General features: G+C 39.3%; 1 protein-coding gene across 4 annotated transcripts in view; it reads left to right on the top strand.

The window, feature by feature from the left end:
- The window catches only part of LOC132908201 (RNA-binding protein Musashi homolog Rbp6), a 780,290-nt gene that overhangs the window by 456,014 nt on the left and 303,510 nt on the right, over window positions 1–20,766 (top strand). For all 4 annotated transcript variants that reach the window (XM_060961989.1, XM_060961987.1, XM_060961985.1 and 1 more), the window contains exon 4: window positions 17,805–17,889. In XM_060961989.1, the coding sequence (XP_060817972.1) occupies window positions 17,805–17,889 (85 nt within the window). The remainder of the gene's footprint in view (window positions 1–17,804; window positions 17,890–20,766) is intronic.

Genomic DNA, 20,766 nt, shown 5'->3' with positions numbered 1-20,766 from the left:
TACGCGACGGGTGCCGCGAGGCTGATTAACAATGTGCCGTTACTACTTCCTGCGTCGCGAGAACGCCACGTGAATTACAGCGAGTATAACCTTCCCGGTGCAGCTCAGTAATTGGGATTTTTTTTCCTTGTCACGGATTAAGCGACGAGTGTAACGAGAGCTTTACCAACTTAACGATCGTAAACAGTTTTATGCCGAAGATAATTCCGGTAGCCATAAATTGGAAAACGCGACGCGGAGGGACGTAGTCGCTTTTACGCGGGTGTCGATCGTGGAGAGACCCGCTATCGAGAAAAGGAGGAAGCGACTATGAAGTGTTCGTAGCTTTCCTTTCCTGTTACTCGTGAAAGTATAACAATGTTCAAACTAAAGTGAGCGCCTCTTTCAATCGGTTTCTAATGAAGCTATTTAGGCATCAAAAAAAGAAGTCGGTAATGGAGCAGAAGCCTGAGAACGGTGGAACTGAGTATTTATGGAAATTATTTTGTCACGTGCATCTTATGATGGGTTTTTCTACCTGAATAGGACACTGACATTTCCTTTCCCTAAATTTTCTTATTATGCGATTGTACAAAAAGAACAAGCTAATGAAAGGCCTTGGAACGCATCGTGTTTATCTTGGAAAATATCCAATGATCGGACCCGATGGAAATGCATACGTGTTTCTGACAGTCGTGTCACGTTATTGTCACGTACTTTACGAATGTTTTCCTTTTAAAAGGACTCTGCGTGTACTCCCAATACGGAGTGCATCCTGGATGCCCGGGTTAGGAAAAGTTTGCCTCGATATATGAACGCGCATCGTGTTTCCATTCGATCCTTTACATGATCCATTTTCGATGAAAGTCTGCAGAATATCAGGTTCCGCGCTCTGCGTAACATATTTCTTGTTCCTCGTTGATGTTTGCGTGGTTTTTATTAAATCCATTTCTGTAATCTGCTTTTATCAGCTCCACTAAATAACGTACGATGGTTTTTACCTTTTAATCCGCGGACGTAATTCGATTCGTACACGGATAAATAACTTTTTAATGTGATATATCGTTGAAGTGGTTTTATGTAAAATTTCAAACGGGCTTTTGCAAAAATTGCATAAGCTAGAGAGATATTATATTGCTATGCAAAATTCAGCACGACGGCATATTATAGCGTTCTCAATGTATGTACACAAAAGGATTTTAATAAACTTCCCACAACGAAGATATCAAAAGACGGAAGCGATATTATTATGTTTATCGTTGCGTATCAACACTAGAGATACGAAATATTCAGATACGCCTCCATGAGGGAACGATGCGCTGCAAGATAAAGAAATAACCGGGAGTATCGAGCCAAAAGAAATAACATTAACTTTTCTTTCCTGCGTGCAAGGCTCGGTTTTATGGCAACTTTTTCCTGCGCATCGCTACACTGTTATCGCGTTTTCTAGAACGACAGGTCGGGGGATACATGTGACTGCTATGAATATCATTCATAGCCAGGAGAGAACGAAAATCTCATGTTTCTCCAATCGACTGAAATTCTTGTTCGTTCTTATAACACGCAAGAGTCTCATAAATGCGCTCATTATAGTGGTTTTTCTTACCCAACGATACATTGGATAGTTGTAGTAGCTTTCCGCAATTTATATTTTTTTGTCTTCGTATTTATTCGACATTTTTCCAGTAACCATTGTTGTGTAAAATTAGATTATTGGCAGATCTCAAATAAACCGATAATAAAAAACAATCAGAATCCCCCGCGTAATTCGACCAACGCAACGATAGAATATAGAAGCTAAAATACTGAAACCGCGTCTAAATGTAAAAATAAAGTATCCTCGAAAATAACAGTAGCCAAGGATATGTTTCGTAAAGCAATTGGATCAACTGATACGTATATTTCGCTAGAAAATATAGCCTATGTAATTGAACAGAATTAAAACAATGAACCCGACAAGAGGCAATTTAATCGATCACCACTTAAAACTTCCTCTTAAATTACCATCCGCAATAAACTATTCGTTTATTCGCCTCTTCTCTGTGTGTCATTCGCGGTATATATACGAATGCACGCACATTGTCGGCAGGAGATTGGGGGTTGTAGAGGACGGCCAGATAAAACGCTCGAAATTGTTGCCGGTATTCATCGTCTTTTGAAGGAAGAAATGGTGGGTGGCGTCTCAGAATGCGGGGCGGAAGCGTGCCGCGCTCCCAAGTATGCACTAATGCAGCTCGTAGCTCTCGCGAGAGTTTGCTACAGTTCCGCCGTCCCACGTTTCCGGTGACAGAATGCGCGGTCCTTATCCGAATCTATGCGAGCATTTATGCGCCGGCCTGCCCCGTGAGCGGACGCGGAACACTTGCGCGTTCGAGAATCTGAAAATTGCATTCCTGGCATCCGGGACTGCCTGCACGATTTTCCACCGGTCGCGTAAGTGCTGTGGAACACCGACCTCGAGCTGGTTAGGACAGCGTAACCTCCCTGGGGGAATTAGGTTGCCGACACTTATGGCCCGACTAAAACGCCGATGCCTCGTTTCCGAATCGCTTCTGCCATCGGAAACTGGGACGAGCTAGACCGAAAGGGACCTCGTCTAAACGTTCCATGAATTAAGGCTTGGTTCAATGAATGGAGTTACTTGGTTATGTTTTTTTGATTTTTATAATCATGTTGGGTTGTTTAGGAGTTTAAGATGAGAGGAGAGAATTGTCGAGAAAATAATTTATAGATACATATATAGAATGAAATGACATTTTGGATACGATGGCGTTATATGACGTATAATCTGTGCAGGAAGTAACGTGTTTGTACACCTGTTTGTGACACATCAGTTTTACCGTTTTACAGTTAGTAAACGACAACACGCACTATTAAACTGTGACTCACTATAAAAAGAGTACGTTCACATTGTGGACTTTCGTAAAAACATATTGTATAAAATTACTAAAAGTTATATAAGACTTGTGGTAGTCTCCGTAAATTTCGGTAATGAATGCGTTAAAAAGTTGAAAATAATTCTTCCTTTTCGAAAAACTATTTCCTTCATAAATTTCCATCTTCATCAAATTCGATACAAACCTTCATTGTGAAAGTATATCAGAAAAGACCATCTACATACAACGAACACCTTACTCTATAGACGAGTGAAGACGAAACAGCAGCGACGCGACACGACACATCGAAGAGGTCAAGGCAGAATGCAAAGTTGGATTGCAAAACGGCAAGCCGCAGCAATGTAGGATTATTGTACGTACAAGAGATTTACCGCCTGTGGCCCTTTTGCTCAGCCAAAGGGCGGCCGAGGTCGCTATGGTAACAGACAGGCGGAAGCCAGAGCCTACCCTTCCATTTCCCCGGATGCAAGCACCAGACGTCTCGCTCTCCTGCGTCAAGTGATTCTCTTGCACCGTCCTGCAGCTTCTTCTCTTTCCTCTCCACCTTTTTTTTCTTTTTTTTTTTTGTTCTTCTTTCACCCTGTCTCTCCTTCGTGTCTCGTATTCTTTTCGGGTCTTTCCCCCATTTCAAACGCGCGCATCGCTACGGATCTTCGTGTCCTTCCTCTTCGGTTCCAGCCCCATTATCAATTCTTTTTATCAGCGGAATAGTCGAGAGTTTCGAATAAAAAAAGTCGCCGACGATCTCGAACTGGTTCCGCGTTCGCCTATTAGTCGTCTGAAGAAGATGGTGCTGACCAATGTAGGGAAACGAAGGGGGTTGCAATATTTGTAGTAATTATATCGAATCATTAGGATTATAGTGGCAGAATCTTTGAAGGCGGCGCATGAAATATTGAAATGCTACCTCGAGGCTAAATATGTTATAGAAAATGAGATGAGTGTAATTTTTGAAGGCTTGTTATGAATATGTTTTAAGAATGAACGTGTTCCTTTTATAGCGTTTCTTTTTTATTTGCGATAAATTTATTTGTTGGATTTGTAAAAGTGAAAGAAATGTTTGATGTTCACGAAACTGGAATATTGGTTTTTGATAAACTGCCTATTTGTAATCAGGAAGATGACACTTGTTCAATCTTGTGTACCACTCGGGATAGTAACTTTTGCAATTCTGAGGATTACAAAATATGCTGTACTTTCCGTAAAAATATTTACTATCGGGCTGGCCATGAACATCTTTTTCTACTGATTTTATCACATAGTAAGCTACAATTATATAATAGATTGTCCTTTTTTATTTTTTATATTTCATTTAACTTGCTATAGCATACAAGAATCTGAAGTTTTTTACGATGTATCTGCTCATAAATATTCCTCCCTACTGGTTCCATCGTTTGTGTTAGCTACGCGTTAAGCTACTGCGCGCTACGCATGTATCATCCATATTAAATTAACTATTAACAGAGAGAAAGAATTCTTTCATTGCATCTACCATGAAGGAATAAACTATCGATTATTATTATTATCGTCCACAATACATAATCCATTCCGCAAAATAAAACAGTAGAAAAGAAAGCAAAATTGCCGTTCTCTTCGGTAAGTCGGTGCATGTAGCGGTACTTGTCAACAATCCCTCGTTAAGAAGGAGACGTTCAAATCATGGCGTTAATCAGCTCGCATTACCAGCGGCGTGTCGCCGGATCAAGAGAGCAAGACGGAACGAAAGAGCCGCTGTCACGTCGGGGTACGTTTCTCGCGAGTGGAGCCCGAGATCAAAGTGGTGTGGCTTCGTGGGAGGGTAGCTGGATTCGAAGCGGGGGCGGAATCAGAAGAGTGGCTACTTCGTGTCTGCTCGAGACTTGAAGAGGGCGTCGCAAGCAGAAAAGTCAGAGGGGGAAAGAAAGGCACTGCTAGGATAGAATGAACGATCCATCCACTCGACCGTGCTCCTGGGAACGTTCTCAATCCTTCGCTTCCACTCGAGCGTCCGCGTACGAGAATCAAATTGCGATCCTTTGCGACACACGAGCGAAAGCGATCCAGACGTAGCCGTTTGTCGAGTTTCATAATTTTCCTCGACTTCTGTTCGCGATTTCCATCGTCGTCTCGCATCCAGGAAATCTACGTGTCGAGACGATGTAGGAAACTGTAAAGCATTCAGCGAAGATATACGAAAAATTTACAACAATCACTCGTACAAGACGCACAACGAATATTCAACAGCGCATCAACAGGTGGTCATCCGCCGGTTTTTTCTCTTTCCCTTTCTCTTTACGCCTCTCACGGTAATCTCTGTGTTCGAATAGATCCTTGGGATCTTATACTTTGTTTCATCTCGCGATTTCAGAATCGGCTGGGAATATTTTCGTAATTTTCTTTTGGTAGACTAATGAAATTGATAATAGTGTATTCGACTGTGATTTCACACCGAGTGGTAAATATAATATAAGAAAGATCAGTATATAAAAAGTATGTACTGGTCTGATATGTATCACTTTGTCTACTAATTCAAAACATCTTATATTAGAGTCGTTTTACTTATTCTAGGTAAAAAAATTTATCCATAGTGTGCTCATGAATGTGTTCTAATAACGTAATATGAATGTAATTCGACATATTTGGAATGATATTTTGCAATGTTCACGTCATATAATCGCCATTCTTTGGCCAGATTTTTCGACGCCAAATTATAGAGTGGAGAGACGGAAGGTCGGATATTTTCATCGTTGAAAGTAATTGTCATGCCTTCCAAAGCAACTATACCTTTTATACAAAGGTATCGGCTCTTAAGCGGACCCAAAATGGAAAAAAGAAGAATTTCCAGCAAGCCATAGGGTAGTTCACAGGGGCACGCAGAACGTTTGATCCTGCCGATCGTCGGTGTGTCTCGCGGAGAAAAAATATTGAAGCGAGGATACGAGAAAGCGCCGAGTCAGGATCACGCGGCTATCGAGTTATTTCAGCGGCGAGATAAGCGTTATCCGAGCCGACCATCCCCTGCGGCTATGAATATTAACGAATTCCGGTGTACCGGGACGGGTAAGACTTGAAAGGGATCGACTGGACTATGGTTGGTGTGTGCGTGACAATCCAGGAATGAAATTAATTTTCAACCCTCACGACGTATTGTTGTAATGCTTTATTCCGGGAATAAATTATTTATCGGGAGTCAAGCGACGAAAAAGCCAATGGAAAATTGGAAAATTACTGTGTTTTACTCTTCTTTCTCGTCTTTCTCACTCTCTCTCTCTCTCTCTCTTTCTCTTTCTCTCTTCCTTTTATGTTTCTATTATCAAGAATAGATCGTTAAATTTTAGATCTCTAACTAAATTCTTCAATTCGTTCAATTATAAGTCATTGTTCATGCACCCATATTTTTTTCAGAATTATAGATAAGAGCAATTAGCAGTCTTAAAATTAGATAAATTTTCACCTATTAAAGAATTGACGAATATAATAGATTCTAATAGCTTTCTAATGACTATATTTAAAACATCAAATTATTACGAATTAAACAAGGGATATATTTTTAAGGCCGAACATTTGCAAATTAGTTATAACAGTCATTTACAAAGCTAAATATTTTAATTATAAATTCTACAAATTCAGATTTTTATGAATTAATAAATGTTACAATCCTTATCGAAGCAATCGATAAAAATACATTTAATATAATTTTCTCCTTCAAAAACATTCGTATCAGCATATTTTTCTGATAGAGATGATATTTAATCGTACGGTCGGTTCACAAGCCTCCTATGGAGTTTTTCGTAAATCATATTTGAGATTCGCCAGCTCAAGAAGTTTGCCGGCAAATCAGATAGAGAAGAGAGGAAGAGGGCGGAATATAGCTGGCGAAAGAGAGAGGCCAGATTGGATTTCTCCGCGTAGCAGCTCGTTCTGTACTCTGTGTCGGACAGCGGACAATTATTCCGCCGCTAATTGAGTTACGTCGCGGCCTAAATGCCCGATGAATATTCATATCCTTGCTCGTGCTATCCTGCGCGCATCCCTCTCTTCTCCTCTTCTCTCATCCCTGTCCCCCTGCCCCTTCCGCTTGGCCGCCGCCCGCGGCAAGAAAAAGTTGTCGCGAGTTAAAAATGTAATGAAATTAGAAAATTACGTCCGCTCATCATTCCGAGCGAATGCTACGAATTTCCGTTTTCGTTTCTTTCCATCCTTTCCGTGCTGTAACTTAGTTGCCTCTCCTCCCTTATAATTCTTCCTCGTTCTCCTTTGCCCGAGAATGGAGCGAAAATTTTAAATTACATTCCTTGGACTTTTATACGAGATTTTTATAGACGATTGGGATTTGTAATATATTGCATGATACGGATGATGTACGAATGTATCAGAAAAGATATAAATTGTTTTGCTTATCCTGATGGATCTGAAATACTTCGGTTATACAGAATTCATGAATCGGTTTGGAAAAAGGGAAATTACTCGTTTTGGACAGACAGATACCTACTCCCTTTTTCAATACTGTGTTTTTAAATGAATTTCTAAAGATATATGCGTATAATATTCATTCGTTATGGAACGCAATCAATAATAACAATATATATAATAAGAACAATATATAGATATTACATATATATATTACAACAATATATATATTGTTATTATTATATATATTATATATATTATTATATTATATTATATTATATATATTATTATATATATATATATATAACTATATATAATTGAATGAATATACTAATATATGAATAACTATATATATGTATATATAACATTATCTAAATATATATAGTCACATTCAATTATTTCCTATGAATCCATACATACCATCCGAAAACTAAAATTGCTCAAATTAATACTGAAGAGAGCCATCCTTAAAACTGTCTTCATCTCTTACCATCCAAACTTTCAACTCAACTTCTCATCTCTTCGCTGGAGACTGATACACTTTTCACCAACGTTCCAAACAATCCGCCCAATTTCAAACGTCGTCACCTCCCGCTTATCTACAGATAACCAACCACCGTTCTTCATAGTTTTAACCAATCCTCTTCAAGAATAAGTTCGTTCATTCTCCTCGAGTGTCTTTCGTGGCTAGAGATTAATTACACGTTGAATGAAATTTCGAGAAAATGGGGATATTTCGCGAGCGACGATTATGCATGCGGACCATAATTTTGTCGTTAGAGCGTCGAGGTAACGGAGTTGTTATCGCTTGCTAAGAATCGGTAGAAACGGATCAGCCAGATTTTTCTGGTCGTTTTTCCGGCGGGAATCGACCGGCCCCTTTTTCTTTTTTTCTTCCACTCGGTTCCGCGCGGCTCTGTTCGCCTGCAGCGGACGGACGAGGTGACTTAGAGAGATTGCGATTTGCATAATGCAATTCAACGGGATCCCGTTTCAAGGAAAAGTCAAGAAGAACAGGGCAATTACAATGAAACTCCATGGGACGCGGTGGCTTTCACGGGCTTGCTACCGACCACCTAGACGATGTCGACTTTATAAATATTCAGCCGGTCATTAAAACGAGCAAGACAGAAGCAGGAAGGAGAACGCCGAGCAGGAAGGGGTTTCCGAATGGAGAAAAAAGTAGAAACAGTTTATAAAAAAGATGCTAGCTCGACGCTGTGTCGAGCGTTATTACGCGGTCTTGAGAATTTTTGTAATTTGATTCAAAATGCCGGGCCGATAATGGCCACTGTTATGTATTGCTTCTAGCGGGCTTACGTTCTTAGCGCTGCTTGTTATCTGCGCGCTGAGAAATCATGTATGCGCTGCAAACTGTCGTTGTTGCATTGCAATTGGCAATAAGAGCTTTATATCGGAGTTACAATCTCTTTTTATTGCAGTCATTTTTATTAGTTAATTATTTTGAGAAAATTTTTAGAATTACATTGTAGTAAGAGGTCTTAGAGACATATAACCATACAGTTCTATACGTTTTTCCTTGTTTTAAGAAACGTTATAAGGATCTGATTCAATGTTCGATTCTTGTTAGTGGAATTGGCAAAGAGGGTTTAATTAAAATTTTAATTCGCTGATAACGATGCCACGGGCTTTCGTTAAGGGCAAACCGAGAAAGACAAAGGACTTTTAATTAAGGAACGAATTCCACGCAATTAACACATAACTGTATCTTTCTTAACTCTCTACACTCACCTCAAGCCTCCTTCCAATTATCTTCGCCATTCACCATGTACAATACATGATTCTCACAAAAATGTATCACGTCTGAGCGAACGGTTGGCGTGGCCACTTAGCAGGCGTCGAAAATCCGGTAGATACCGGGGCGAAGTAGTCCATGAGGCGAGGAAATCCAGACGGTAAATCGAAAATAGGAGCGAGAAAGAAAGGTTGAGTGGGACGGAAAGGATCGACGAAAAACGGGAGATCGAAGAACTGGCTGGTACGGGGTGGGTGATTGTCTTCGCCTTGGAAAGAGAAAAGCGGATTAAGGCGGTTGGTTAAAGAGCAGTTACCATATAGTTGAGCAACGAAGCAACGGGTTAAAGCAGAGGGAAAGAGAGAAAGAGAGGGAGAGAGAGAAAGAGGGAGAATCAGAAGAAGAGAGTGCGTTCTTGAGGTTGGAAGGAAGGTGGAAAAGGAGATGGTTTCTTGAATCGTGTCGGTAGAAGCTACGCGAAGTTACTTCCACCTCTGACTACATCCATAACTAGCTTCAGTTTCAAGGCAAGGAAGGTAGCTCTCCACGAATAGGTATATGGCTGCCACCGTCGTTGCCGCTACCATCGCCACTGTTACTGCAATAGTAGAAACTGTCGAGTTAAGTAACTGCCGGTACTTACAGTAACTTCGCGCGCAATGAAACCGCCTACATAAATACACCTAATACACTTGCCTCCTTTCTCTTACCCTCCCTCTTTCCAACCACCCACCACCCTTCTGTTACCTATCCAGTCGTGTTCGTTCACAACGTGCATGATATACTCTATACCCGTTCGTTGCGGTAAATTCCCTCGGTGCCCGAGCTCTACCATTGCCTTTTGCCACAATACGACGTTGCATGCTTTCTGTCGGATAGTTACCTTTCATAGTTTAGTGCTTTGTTTTTACCATTCCAGATTTCGGCGTAAATGTCAAATTGATATTAGATTGACAATAAGAGATTCGTACGGTGGTGTTGAGTTAATTATTGAGGATTATTTAGTCTATGCTGCTGTTATGTGGTTTTGGGGCTTGTAGTTGAAAGATTATATTTGGTCCGTAATTATCAAAATTCGTACAAATTTCTATATTTTATGTTAGAAGATTTTCGATCGCTGATAACTCGTCAGTGATTCAAACTCTTCCTGCTCACGACGCTCTTAGTGTGTCAGTATTTCTTCAACGTGGTCAAAATAAAAACATAAGCCTACTTAACAATGAGCGATCGATTTAATTAAAAAATAAATGAAATGAATATTTTAAATTTACAATTTATATAAGAGGTACATCTAACTACAGGTGTTAAGTGTCATTTCGGAAAAAGTATTTGAATATTTTAGGAACAGTTTGGTGAACTACTGTTTTAGACAATGATTCAAAATAAAATTTTCTAATAATCGTTCGTTCGTTCTAAATCAAAATCGAGTGATGCATGTCGTTGAAGTACTACACATCATTGAAAGCTTATATTTTCGGCTCCAATAACAAAGCAATCTAAGATTTTAAGTTTTAAGAACTGGGAGGTAAGAAATCCGTGCTTGGCATGATTCAAGGATTACAGAAATTATCCGTGTTCGAATGTTTCTCTATTAATTCAGAGTTCGACGTTCCACTGAATCTTGGGTCGAATGTTCCGTTCAGAAGTTTCAGTAATTCCCATTCTGAAACTAATCTCACTCTGAAAGAAGTACTATAGGTACAAATAGCAGTGCGAGAACACCAATAAGGATTTGAGGTCAGTTTCTTTCGCTTCGGAATTAAGGTCATGTACAGTATCTTCACATTGTAGAAAAAAGTAGAAATTTCGTTTTGGTCCTGTTCGAAATTCAGTGTTTATTACGAACCAGAAAATATTCTTTACATAGTTACATATCCGAGGACAATTATTCGAACGAATAATATTTTCTTGCTAATTTACATTTACGTTTTTCTACTTAGCGGAGTGAAGATAACGTGAAAGGAAGTAAACGAAACGTTGAAGGTACAACGAAAAGAGGAAACTGTCTTTGTTTTAATAATGTCTGCATCAAAGTCTGCGATGAGTACTTGAAGATTAAAAAGTGTCTACATAACCACCCCTTCGCGAGGGGGATGAAGATTCTTTCCATTCACATTTAGTGAACTTAAAGTAAAATTCCTTTTCTTAGCCTATAATTTTTCCTGCCGCTTCAGAGCTCGTTATCTGTGACAAAGACTCCATTCGACTAAAGGTGATAAAAAATCTCATTATCTCAGCGTAAAGATTACGCTGCAGATTTATTATGACGTTATCCTCCTATCGTAGTACGCTGTACTTGTCGTTCATTTTCTTCGCTAACGCAGGTAACATCACCGTCTGCCTCCTTTAAATTGATCAAATTAAAATTCTATCGATCATAAATTTATACACGTTACGGTTAAATTGTCTCTTACCTCCACATAAAAACATATCAATTAAAAACCTTCCATAGCCTCATTTATAAACAAATATTCGTCTTTTCAAGCAAACACAAAACGTTCATATATATATGTTGCAGCTGTAAAGACATAATTAGAATAAATTTGCAATATCCTATTTTTTTCTAAAGCAAGGATTAACATCTCAAAATTAATCGCTTCTTTTTTTCAAACTTCAACTTCTGAAAGAAAGACCTGTAACCTTTGAACAAAGTAGAACATTACGCGGCCCATCTTAAAGCAGCGACATCGCCGCTAAACTCCCCGCTTTCACTTTGATAGACATTATCCCAGCCGTAACATTTGAGGTCAACCCCTGACGAGTCCAAATAAAGTACCACTTTAACCTTAGCATAACTTTGTTCTCGTCATCCCTGCGGTTCCTTCGCAATCGCGAAAGTCTACTTACACATAAATTACCGGAGGAAAAAGATATTTCCTCGGCTGGCGTATTAAAAAGTTCAACTGATAGATAATCCATAAATTCGTTACATAGATTATCTGTGTCAATTGTACGTTCGAAGCAACTCTATTCTTCGTTTATCGTTTTCGATTCACAATGTTTCCCACGTGTAATTTTGCCACCGAAAATGGCCCGTATCATTCTGGGTATCGCTGTGCCTCTTAATCATCGTCCCTCGGAGATGGTACATCCTCGGATGCGAGATGTTAGCATTCGGATAAACGCGGCTTCACCTGATTTCACCGCGGATTCTTTTCCGCCCCATCCGTCTCGGCTGGTCTTATATAACGAGAGCTCTTTTCCGCGCGGTAGAGAGGGTATGACAAACAAATGCACCGCGTCAGCCCGGCGTGACACTCTTCCGTGGTTGGTTTGCCTCGAAAAAGGGGGAAGTAAAGCAGCGAAGGGTGGTTAAGGCGGGGAAGCCCCGCAAGCTAGACGAGTAGAAAAGCGAAGGATCGTAGAAGCCGTGCTCAAGTAGACAAGGGACACGTCAGCCGCCATCCTTCTACTCAGCCTTTTATAGATTATTCACGTACAATGGTCGAGTGACAAGTGGTGGGCCATGCTGCTCGTTGGATCTGTGTCCCCCCTTTATCCCAGCCACTAACGGAAATTTCGATTTTTTTTCTACATAGCAACTAATAGTCCAAAGTGACCTTTCTTTAAGTGACGACTTTGTGAAGTGATTTGTCTGTAGAATTAGTTTTCTGATGTTAATGGGAAAATTAAGTTGTGGAATTGACAGAGTACTTTCTTTTGTTTTAAAGCTATGTTATAATATTGATAATCAATTTTTATATAATATCTACTTTTTTATATACGTGCTTCACACGAATTCTCATAAAAGTTTCCTTCTTCGATTGTGTGACTTTTAAATTGTTCCTCGATGGTCTTCTTTCTTTCATATCTAAGTCTTTGGAATTAAGTAAAGTAAAAACGAAGCGACACTGATATATCTTTTACTAACTATCAAGTTTCCCAAATCTACGACCAAAACCTTCATAAATCAGCTCCAACTTAAGTGTCCAATTAAAACACTGTAATATTAAAAACCGTCTTACATCGAGTGCGCCACAAGAAACGGATCAAACGGAACAAATCATGTTACAGATCTATTTCATAATCTCCATCTCTAGCCCTGCATGGCTACGCTAAGGAAGCACAGCCGAACGTTCAGGATGACTCTATAAGGAATCTGAAATCCTCTTAGCATACGATCTCGTCTGACGGTGCGCGAGGGTATAACACGTTGAAACATATTCCGTCGCGTATTGTCACTTTAGAATTCTACGAGGAACAGATGCGACGCATATCAAATTACGAGATCGATGAATGTTTCGCGTGATATCGCGGGCATGGGCTATACTGGTGATTTCCGCGGCGCGCATCGTCGTAAACACGAAGTCGTAAAACGCGGGCCGGGTAACGGTGGGGCAAGGGACAGGGTTGAAAACGCATGTAAATGCATGCTGTCGTCGATGTTGGGCGGTCAGTGTTTTTCCCTCGGTATTCGGTATCGCACTGTTTGGTGTTTTAATGTTGATTGGACGACTGCCGATTCAGCCGGCGTTCGTTTGCCACGATTGTTGTTTCCAAACGCGCCGGCCGCGGTTGAGCGAGAATTTTCAAAATTCTGTACCGCGTACATACACGTGCTGGGGCACACGTAACCATAGGCGGATAAATCGTCAGCGAAATCGCGAACGTGGATGGGTTTATTCCATTTCGGCAGGTAATACGACGTCCCGAGGTTCTTCCGGGACGATGGTGAATCATACTGATACCGACAATTTTCGTGAAGTAATGCGATGACTGCGAATCTCTCGGTTCTGCTTGGTTATAGACAATTTTGTAATCATTAAACCTTTGAATACAAAGCGGAGCGCAGATGAGCACTTCGCATTAATTTCATCTTATTTCGAATCGAAATGATTGTTAATAAGATACCATTATCTATCATTTTATGTCGCAGCATCAGTTTTTGTGAGCAGATATATTTGCTCTTTACTCATTAACGATAGCTAACTTATGTCTTTTAATAATTAAAGTAAGGTCAGTCAGGTGAATTATCAGCGACTCCGAGGAAAAGAGATTTTCTAGTAACATAAAATGACGTTTAATATGACGTTGATATTGTAATATCATATCATTGATATAAGTTTATAAGAAATAGATATGTGTACAACTTAACATTATTTATATGATAGTTGCAGTGTGAGAAGCAGAATTAAATTTGAAAAATGCATCGTTCTATATATAGTTGGTGAAAGAATGTTTCTTTTTATTACAATCAAAGTTATACTTTATGGATTTTGGTTTTAGTCTCGAACTTTGAGAACTCTGAGTGGTATTCGTGTAAATTTATGTTATTCCCTGTTATTGCTTCGTTAAATGGCTGTTAAATTATTTACGACGTATTTAATACACGTATAATATAATGAGCATTTAGTTATTTTAAATGATAACGGTTGTATTGCCGGCAAAATGTAATTAATTTCGACAATTATGTGAAACCCTCGTATCAAATTTTCCATACTTCAAAGTTGCTATTTTATTACCAAAGATATTGTAATCAGCAGGTCATTCAATTTTATACCAGGAATTTATCAAGCATGAAAAGAGTATCGTTCTAAATAAATCAAATTAATAATTTCTGCATACAGCTCGTGGTACAAAGCCGTGTAAATTGAGATCAGCAATTTCAGCTGAACGTAATTATGCTGCAATCTCTGGCATTTAATAATTTTTAATAATTTCTATATCAAATTTATTTTATCATAATCAAAAATGTACAACCATTTATGATACACACTACGAGTACAATATTTTACTCTATTTTATTTTCTACCTCTACAGCTATAAATTTTATTTTTCACAAATCTACATCTATTAAAACGTGCGAATGACACGTTAGCTGTACTTGACTATAAATTCTACTGTTTCTACTCACATTTACTTTATTACCACTAATAGATTTATTGCTTGATAGGGGTGACAGGTATACGGGCACGTATTGTTATTATAAGGAGGACTCTATAGAAGCTATAAAGCTGTCGTGTTACAATTGAATAGTAGAGATATATGTGTATGCCGTATGAGTCTAAGTAAACACTTGAATATGAAAGCCAGTTCGGCTTCAGTGTGTACACACGCGGAAATTTTGATGGAGGAACGTTTGCTTAAACAATCTTTTTAGTGCGTCAACAGATTTCATCAGTGTATTTGGATTTCGAATAAAGATCTTCCTGGGCAACAAATCACATTTCCACCAATGAAATATCACTCAGTATTGCAATTGTTTTATGGGATTGGCACTAATTTATAAAACAAGGATTGCAGCTCTAATTCAGTAATATAATCAAAAGATTCACTCGTATTGACGCATACAATTTTCTCCGCGGCTTCCATTCACTTCTACTCATAACAAACAAATGCTTACAATTCTAATTAAAATATATACCGACGTTGATTTACTTGACAGGAATTTGAATACTCCTGTTCCGTAATCCCTTTATTTCGATATAACAAGGATTTCCAATTAATCACAATTCAGAATAAAGAACAATAATAGTAGCTATATCACGATTCTAGACTCGACATCGAATCGAAAACGTTATCCGCCTTTCAAACAGTCTGCGTAAATCAAATTGTGCCGGGCAACCGCTTGAGCGTGACATTCGATTCCGCAAACAACCCGGAGAATCTGGCAATTTCGGCAATCCACCATACTGTAGCCTGTAACTCGTAAATCCCCATAAACGAGGTACAAAAATAGTGGAAGTTCGCGCGACACCGATTCCACGGGGGCAGCACTTCGCCCGTTTCAAGTGTTTCGTGTATCGCGTGCTGGAGGTATACACACGTGCAATTCCATTGCTCGTTCCATGCACGAAAAGTCGGCCAACCGCTGACGAAGAAGCTCGCCAACGGCGGAACTGAAATAAGGGGTTGGATCCATCAAAAATTCAATCCGCTCGAGTATTCGCGGTTCCCTTCGCGAAGGGTTCAAGAGAAAAAAGAAAGAGTCACATGAAACGTTTCATAGAATCCTTGAGACGATGTGAATTCACGTCAGGCATAGCATGGGAGATTGTTCTTCGTAAGAAAAAAAGGGAGGACTTTTAGCTTTCAAGAAGTATGAAATGTTTTTAACCTCTTGTTGTAGAACATATCGTTTACATGCTAAACATTAAAAGCGCAAGTTACGGTATTGCAGACCAAAATTAATAGATACGAATAAAACTCACAAATCACTTATCACTGGATTAAAATTAAAATAAGAATATAGGAAAATAAGGATAAGAAATAAGAATAAGAAAAAGAAAGCAAGGAACCTCACCGAAGAATATTCTTTAAAAATTAAATAAATCTCTAGAATACGTTTAAAGGGCGCTAAAAAAATAATACAAAACTCCGAGCAATTTCTTTAGTTTCTAGAACTAGAAATTCTAGAGTTCATCCCTCAGCACCTAAATATATCGTTCGTTAATTTTTCAAAGTAGAATATATTCAGGAAACTTTTCTCGCGCCCACTCAAAATTCCACACGTTCAGAAAAAAGGACGAGGACAAATGAAACATAGCACCTAATAAATAGTACTGTGTTGCAAACAACGCTATCCCATTTTACTGATCGGCCAAACTTTCTATTCTTGAAACAGAAAAACACGTTCTGAGGTTAGAGAAACGCGGCGAGACGAGTCGGAGGAATTGGCGCATTCGGTTCTTGAAGCATGTGTGGCCCATAAATAACATGTAAATATTTTCAATAACTGCGCAGCCAGCCCTAGCATGAAAAATGCAAACCGCTTTGCGTCCGGTCGCTCGCCGCGCTATCGTGCCGTATGTACCGGCTTCTCCAACCCTGTACAAACCACTCCAGATCGGCGGCCACCCCCTGCCACCCTTCTCGCGGCTCCTACGTCCTCCTCGGTAAACTATCTTTTAATATATCTGTATGTACACTGTGTCCCGCGTAAAATTTATGACGCCGGACGCCGGCCGATATTTGTTTCACTCGAGTGCTCGACTTCGTCCCTCGTTCCACCTTCCCGCGATCACTTTAAATCCTCGCGCCGTGTTATATGCATGTCGCGTGGTCGCTATGGAAAAAGAGTTGTTTCATGGAACAATTTGAAATAATTTGAGAATGCGAATTAATCGCGAACTTCGAATTGTTTCGCGATAACCACTGTCAGGTGCGACGTTGGTATTAATATTTCAATTAATATTTAAAAGTGAGGTGAGTTAGGGCACAGCGGAATTGGATAGTTAAGCGACACAAATTCATAAAATGATTTGACACAAATAAAAAATCTGTAATATCTTATTTCCATGGCTGTGCTTTATTTCGCTGGATTTTTCCTGCATCCCGATAGTATACAAACGTCCTCTAATTTTACTTCTTCTTTTGGAAAGTATCGATCACGAGGAATGAATGTTTAATTTTTAATTCCTCTCCGTTTTCTTCAAACCTAATTCAGAAAACAGAAATTTATTCATTGCATCTTTTAAAATAAAGTAATTTGATATATAAACTATTCATTCGATTGACACGTACCACGCAATTTATGTTAGCAAAACGCATATGTGCCATTGAGTTACCTCGAAAGCATCGGGAATTTAATGTAAAGCAAGGCGACGCAAGTTATGAAGTATAGGGGCATAGTAGCAAAGATGTTTAAACATGAGAACTTGATGATTAAGCGAGGTTGATCTTTGTACGGATTTTGAGACTTATTCGAAACTTGAAAAGTTATTTGATGCGTGTAAAGATAATCCATAAGTTTTAACTCGTGTAGTAGTTAACTTCCGTAAATTGTTTGAAGCTTCCACTGTTCCTTGTAGTGTTATTTATGTATGCTTCGTTTTGTATTACAGAGGCTTTGGATTCATCACGTTCGCAGATCCCGCGAGTGTAGACAAAGTGCTGGCACAGGGTAATCACGAGTTAGACGGCAAGAAAGTAAGTATCTTAGCAAATTTATACCAATATTTTAAATATATTATTCCTTAAAATCATAATTTCACCTCGATTCATATAGATAAAATGTTATGCAATTTTTATACTATAAATAAATCTTGATAAATACAATATAAAATAAAATCAAAATGACTATATTTGATAATAATAACAGCAATGCAAACAATAATAAATTTCCAATAAAAGTCTATCATTTCCACAATATTCTCCACACTCGAGAATTTTCCTTACAAAGCATGCGCGATTGTTATTTCTATCTCCACTTCATTTATGTATAAAGTATCTAATTCCAAATACCAATTACGATCTCTTCGGATTACCATCATGTGAAATTAAGAATCAATCGCGTTACACTAGCCTTTTGACTACTTTCACATAGCAACACGGTAATTATCGAAGGCAGGGAAATCGTTGTAGGAAGAAGCTGGCCATGTTTTCGTGGTGGCATTCCATAATGCACTAATTACAGGATCGTTAGTTCACCGTACGTAATGACCACTTACGGTCATTGGCATCCATTCGCAATGTTGTGAGACATAAAGAAAGGTAATGAGAGTCAGCACGAGAGACATGGTTGGTCAAACGAAGACGCATCGATCGTTCGTTACACGAAGACATTAAAAAAATCGGTTTGCACGAGAGCGTCGCGATCGAATGTGTGTCGCGAAAGCAATTAACTATCGTCGAGTTCTTGATCAAGATAATTGATACAGTACGGACTGGGTTAATTGATCGCGCTGATAGATAAATATTGCCCGTGTCTGGATTCCTGCGGTCGGCATTTGTCTCCGTCTGATGGCGCAAGAAATTGATTGGTTATTGGAACTACGTTCCAGAGAACGCAGAGACGCTAGGTGGGAAATGTATATATTTAGCAAGTAAATTTAATTGATATCTTGTTGAAAAATCATGAAATATGAAAGGATAGTTGTCAGGTACTACAAAGCCATATTTAGGAAAATACGAATTAGATGATTATTATATTTTATTTCTGTAGATTTATGTTTGATGTAGAAGTAATTCTGAATTATGAAAGACTGCAACTGACGTGATTAAATTAAATTAGATTGTATAAACTAATCAAGTAAAATTGTCTAATTTATATTTTATAGTAATTCAATATTTCAAATAATTTGTTCATATTGCCCACTGTCATAATTTAATAATAATCTGAACAGAACCGTGTAAATTATAGGTATTAATGCCCAGTAAATTCATAAAGACACGCAATTATGCATAATACATTCACCAGTTATAATACTCCAATCGACGTTCACAATTCTATCCTGATTAAACCCGAAATTCCATTTTCACCGTGTGAAAATTATACTGCGTAAATTCATTTAACAAAAATATTCTTGGATTCGCATACTTAAATCTGTCGATTACCTATCGCTTTCCCACAATGTGGAAGTACTCGGCAGTCCGATAACCGATTCTGGAAATTCATTGTGGCGAAGTGAACCAGCAGGATCGACGAATCATACGAATTTCGTGAATTCGTTGATAATTCGGGTGAACGGCGGGCACGAAAGGAAACGCGAAAGGGCGTTTTCCACAGGGTGAAACTTTCAGTGGCTCGTTTCACGCGCGCTTAGACAATTACCAGCGGCGAATCAGGGAACGGCACGCGCCGTTGCGCCGCCGCATTGACCGGAACGATGCTTTTGGCAGAGATTAATCGTTCCACGCCACGACGTGTCACCGTTTGGCAAATACGTTTCTGTCGTGGCCGGTTCTGAGGAGACAATACGTAGCTGGGAATAATATCGTAAGGCGGCTAAAGGGAATAGAGGAGGAGGGCAGACAGAGAGAAATAGTTGCGGACATTAGCTGTCCACAGGAGCATAAGTACGACGACCGTGCGGCCGCTTCCGTAAGTACTCCGAATACGTATTAACCGTAGCGCGCGGCTGCGTTCCTCTACCCGAGGTATATCCAGACTCACATAAATTTCGTGTAATTCGCTCGCCTAATGCAAATTGCGAGCGCACTGCGCCGGTGTCTAACACCTCCTCGATAGTACACGAGGAACGAGATAGCGACGTGCACGAGACCGACTCTGCCGCATCCTATTAAGGTTTCCGTCGTCCCTTCTTCCCCACCTCATCCCACTGTCTTTATCTCCTGTCGTATCTGTTTTGTCCGTTTCTTTCTTGCGGTTTTCCTACGTAGCTCAACCTGGAAATCGAGGCTGAGATGTAAAGAGACTTGCTTGAGTAAAATGTATAACGTACACACAATGTATATCGTCTTTTTAATTAAGGTACTCTTTAGCTGGAATCTCATCTAGTTGGATCAGATTGTTACCGTTTAATTGAAAAAATGAGAAAGGAAAGCAATAGTAGTTCTCTCTTTCTGTTTCTTCGTACCTGATAACGTTTAAGGAAATACGGTACACGATATTTTATTCTTTTGATTTATTTTTGCACAAAGAATCACCTGTGTATTTTTTCCTCGTATAAATGTAGCTAAGAAACGACTGGTTCCTCGAATCGTTAATAGAAGTTATCAATATATTGCTCAAACCTTGTGCCATTCAACCGATAAATAGAGCAACGAACATGACCGATAAAAGAAAAATAAAAATGATACTTCGTTAATTTCCCATTCTACTGCATCTTCCTAAACATTAAAACGATAATCTCAAACGCAAATCATAAACTTGTCTCTATTCTCGTTCCATCGATTTGCCTTCTCTTTCATCTCTTGCTTTTCCTCTCCTTCCTTTCCCGTTTGTCATTCTTCGCGGCGCAAGACGAAGCAAGGAGCAAAGAAGAGAGAAATGGTCGAGAGTGCGCGTCGCTCTCGTCCACTGACAAGCTTCGTAACATTAATTAGCGGATCGTTCTTCTCTGG

The sequence above is a fragment of the Bombus pascuorum genome, chromosome 6 (genome assembly GCF_905332965.1).
Source record: "Bombus pascuorum chromosome 6, iyBomPasc1.1, whole genome shotgun sequence".
In the NCBI taxonomy this organism is placed as follows: domain Eukaryota; kingdom Metazoa; phylum Arthropoda; class Insecta; order Hymenoptera; family Apidae; genus Bombus; species Bombus pascuorum.
The sequence above is the reverse complement of the archived record's forward strand: the minus strand, read 5'-3'. Positions and strand labels throughout refer to the sequence as shown.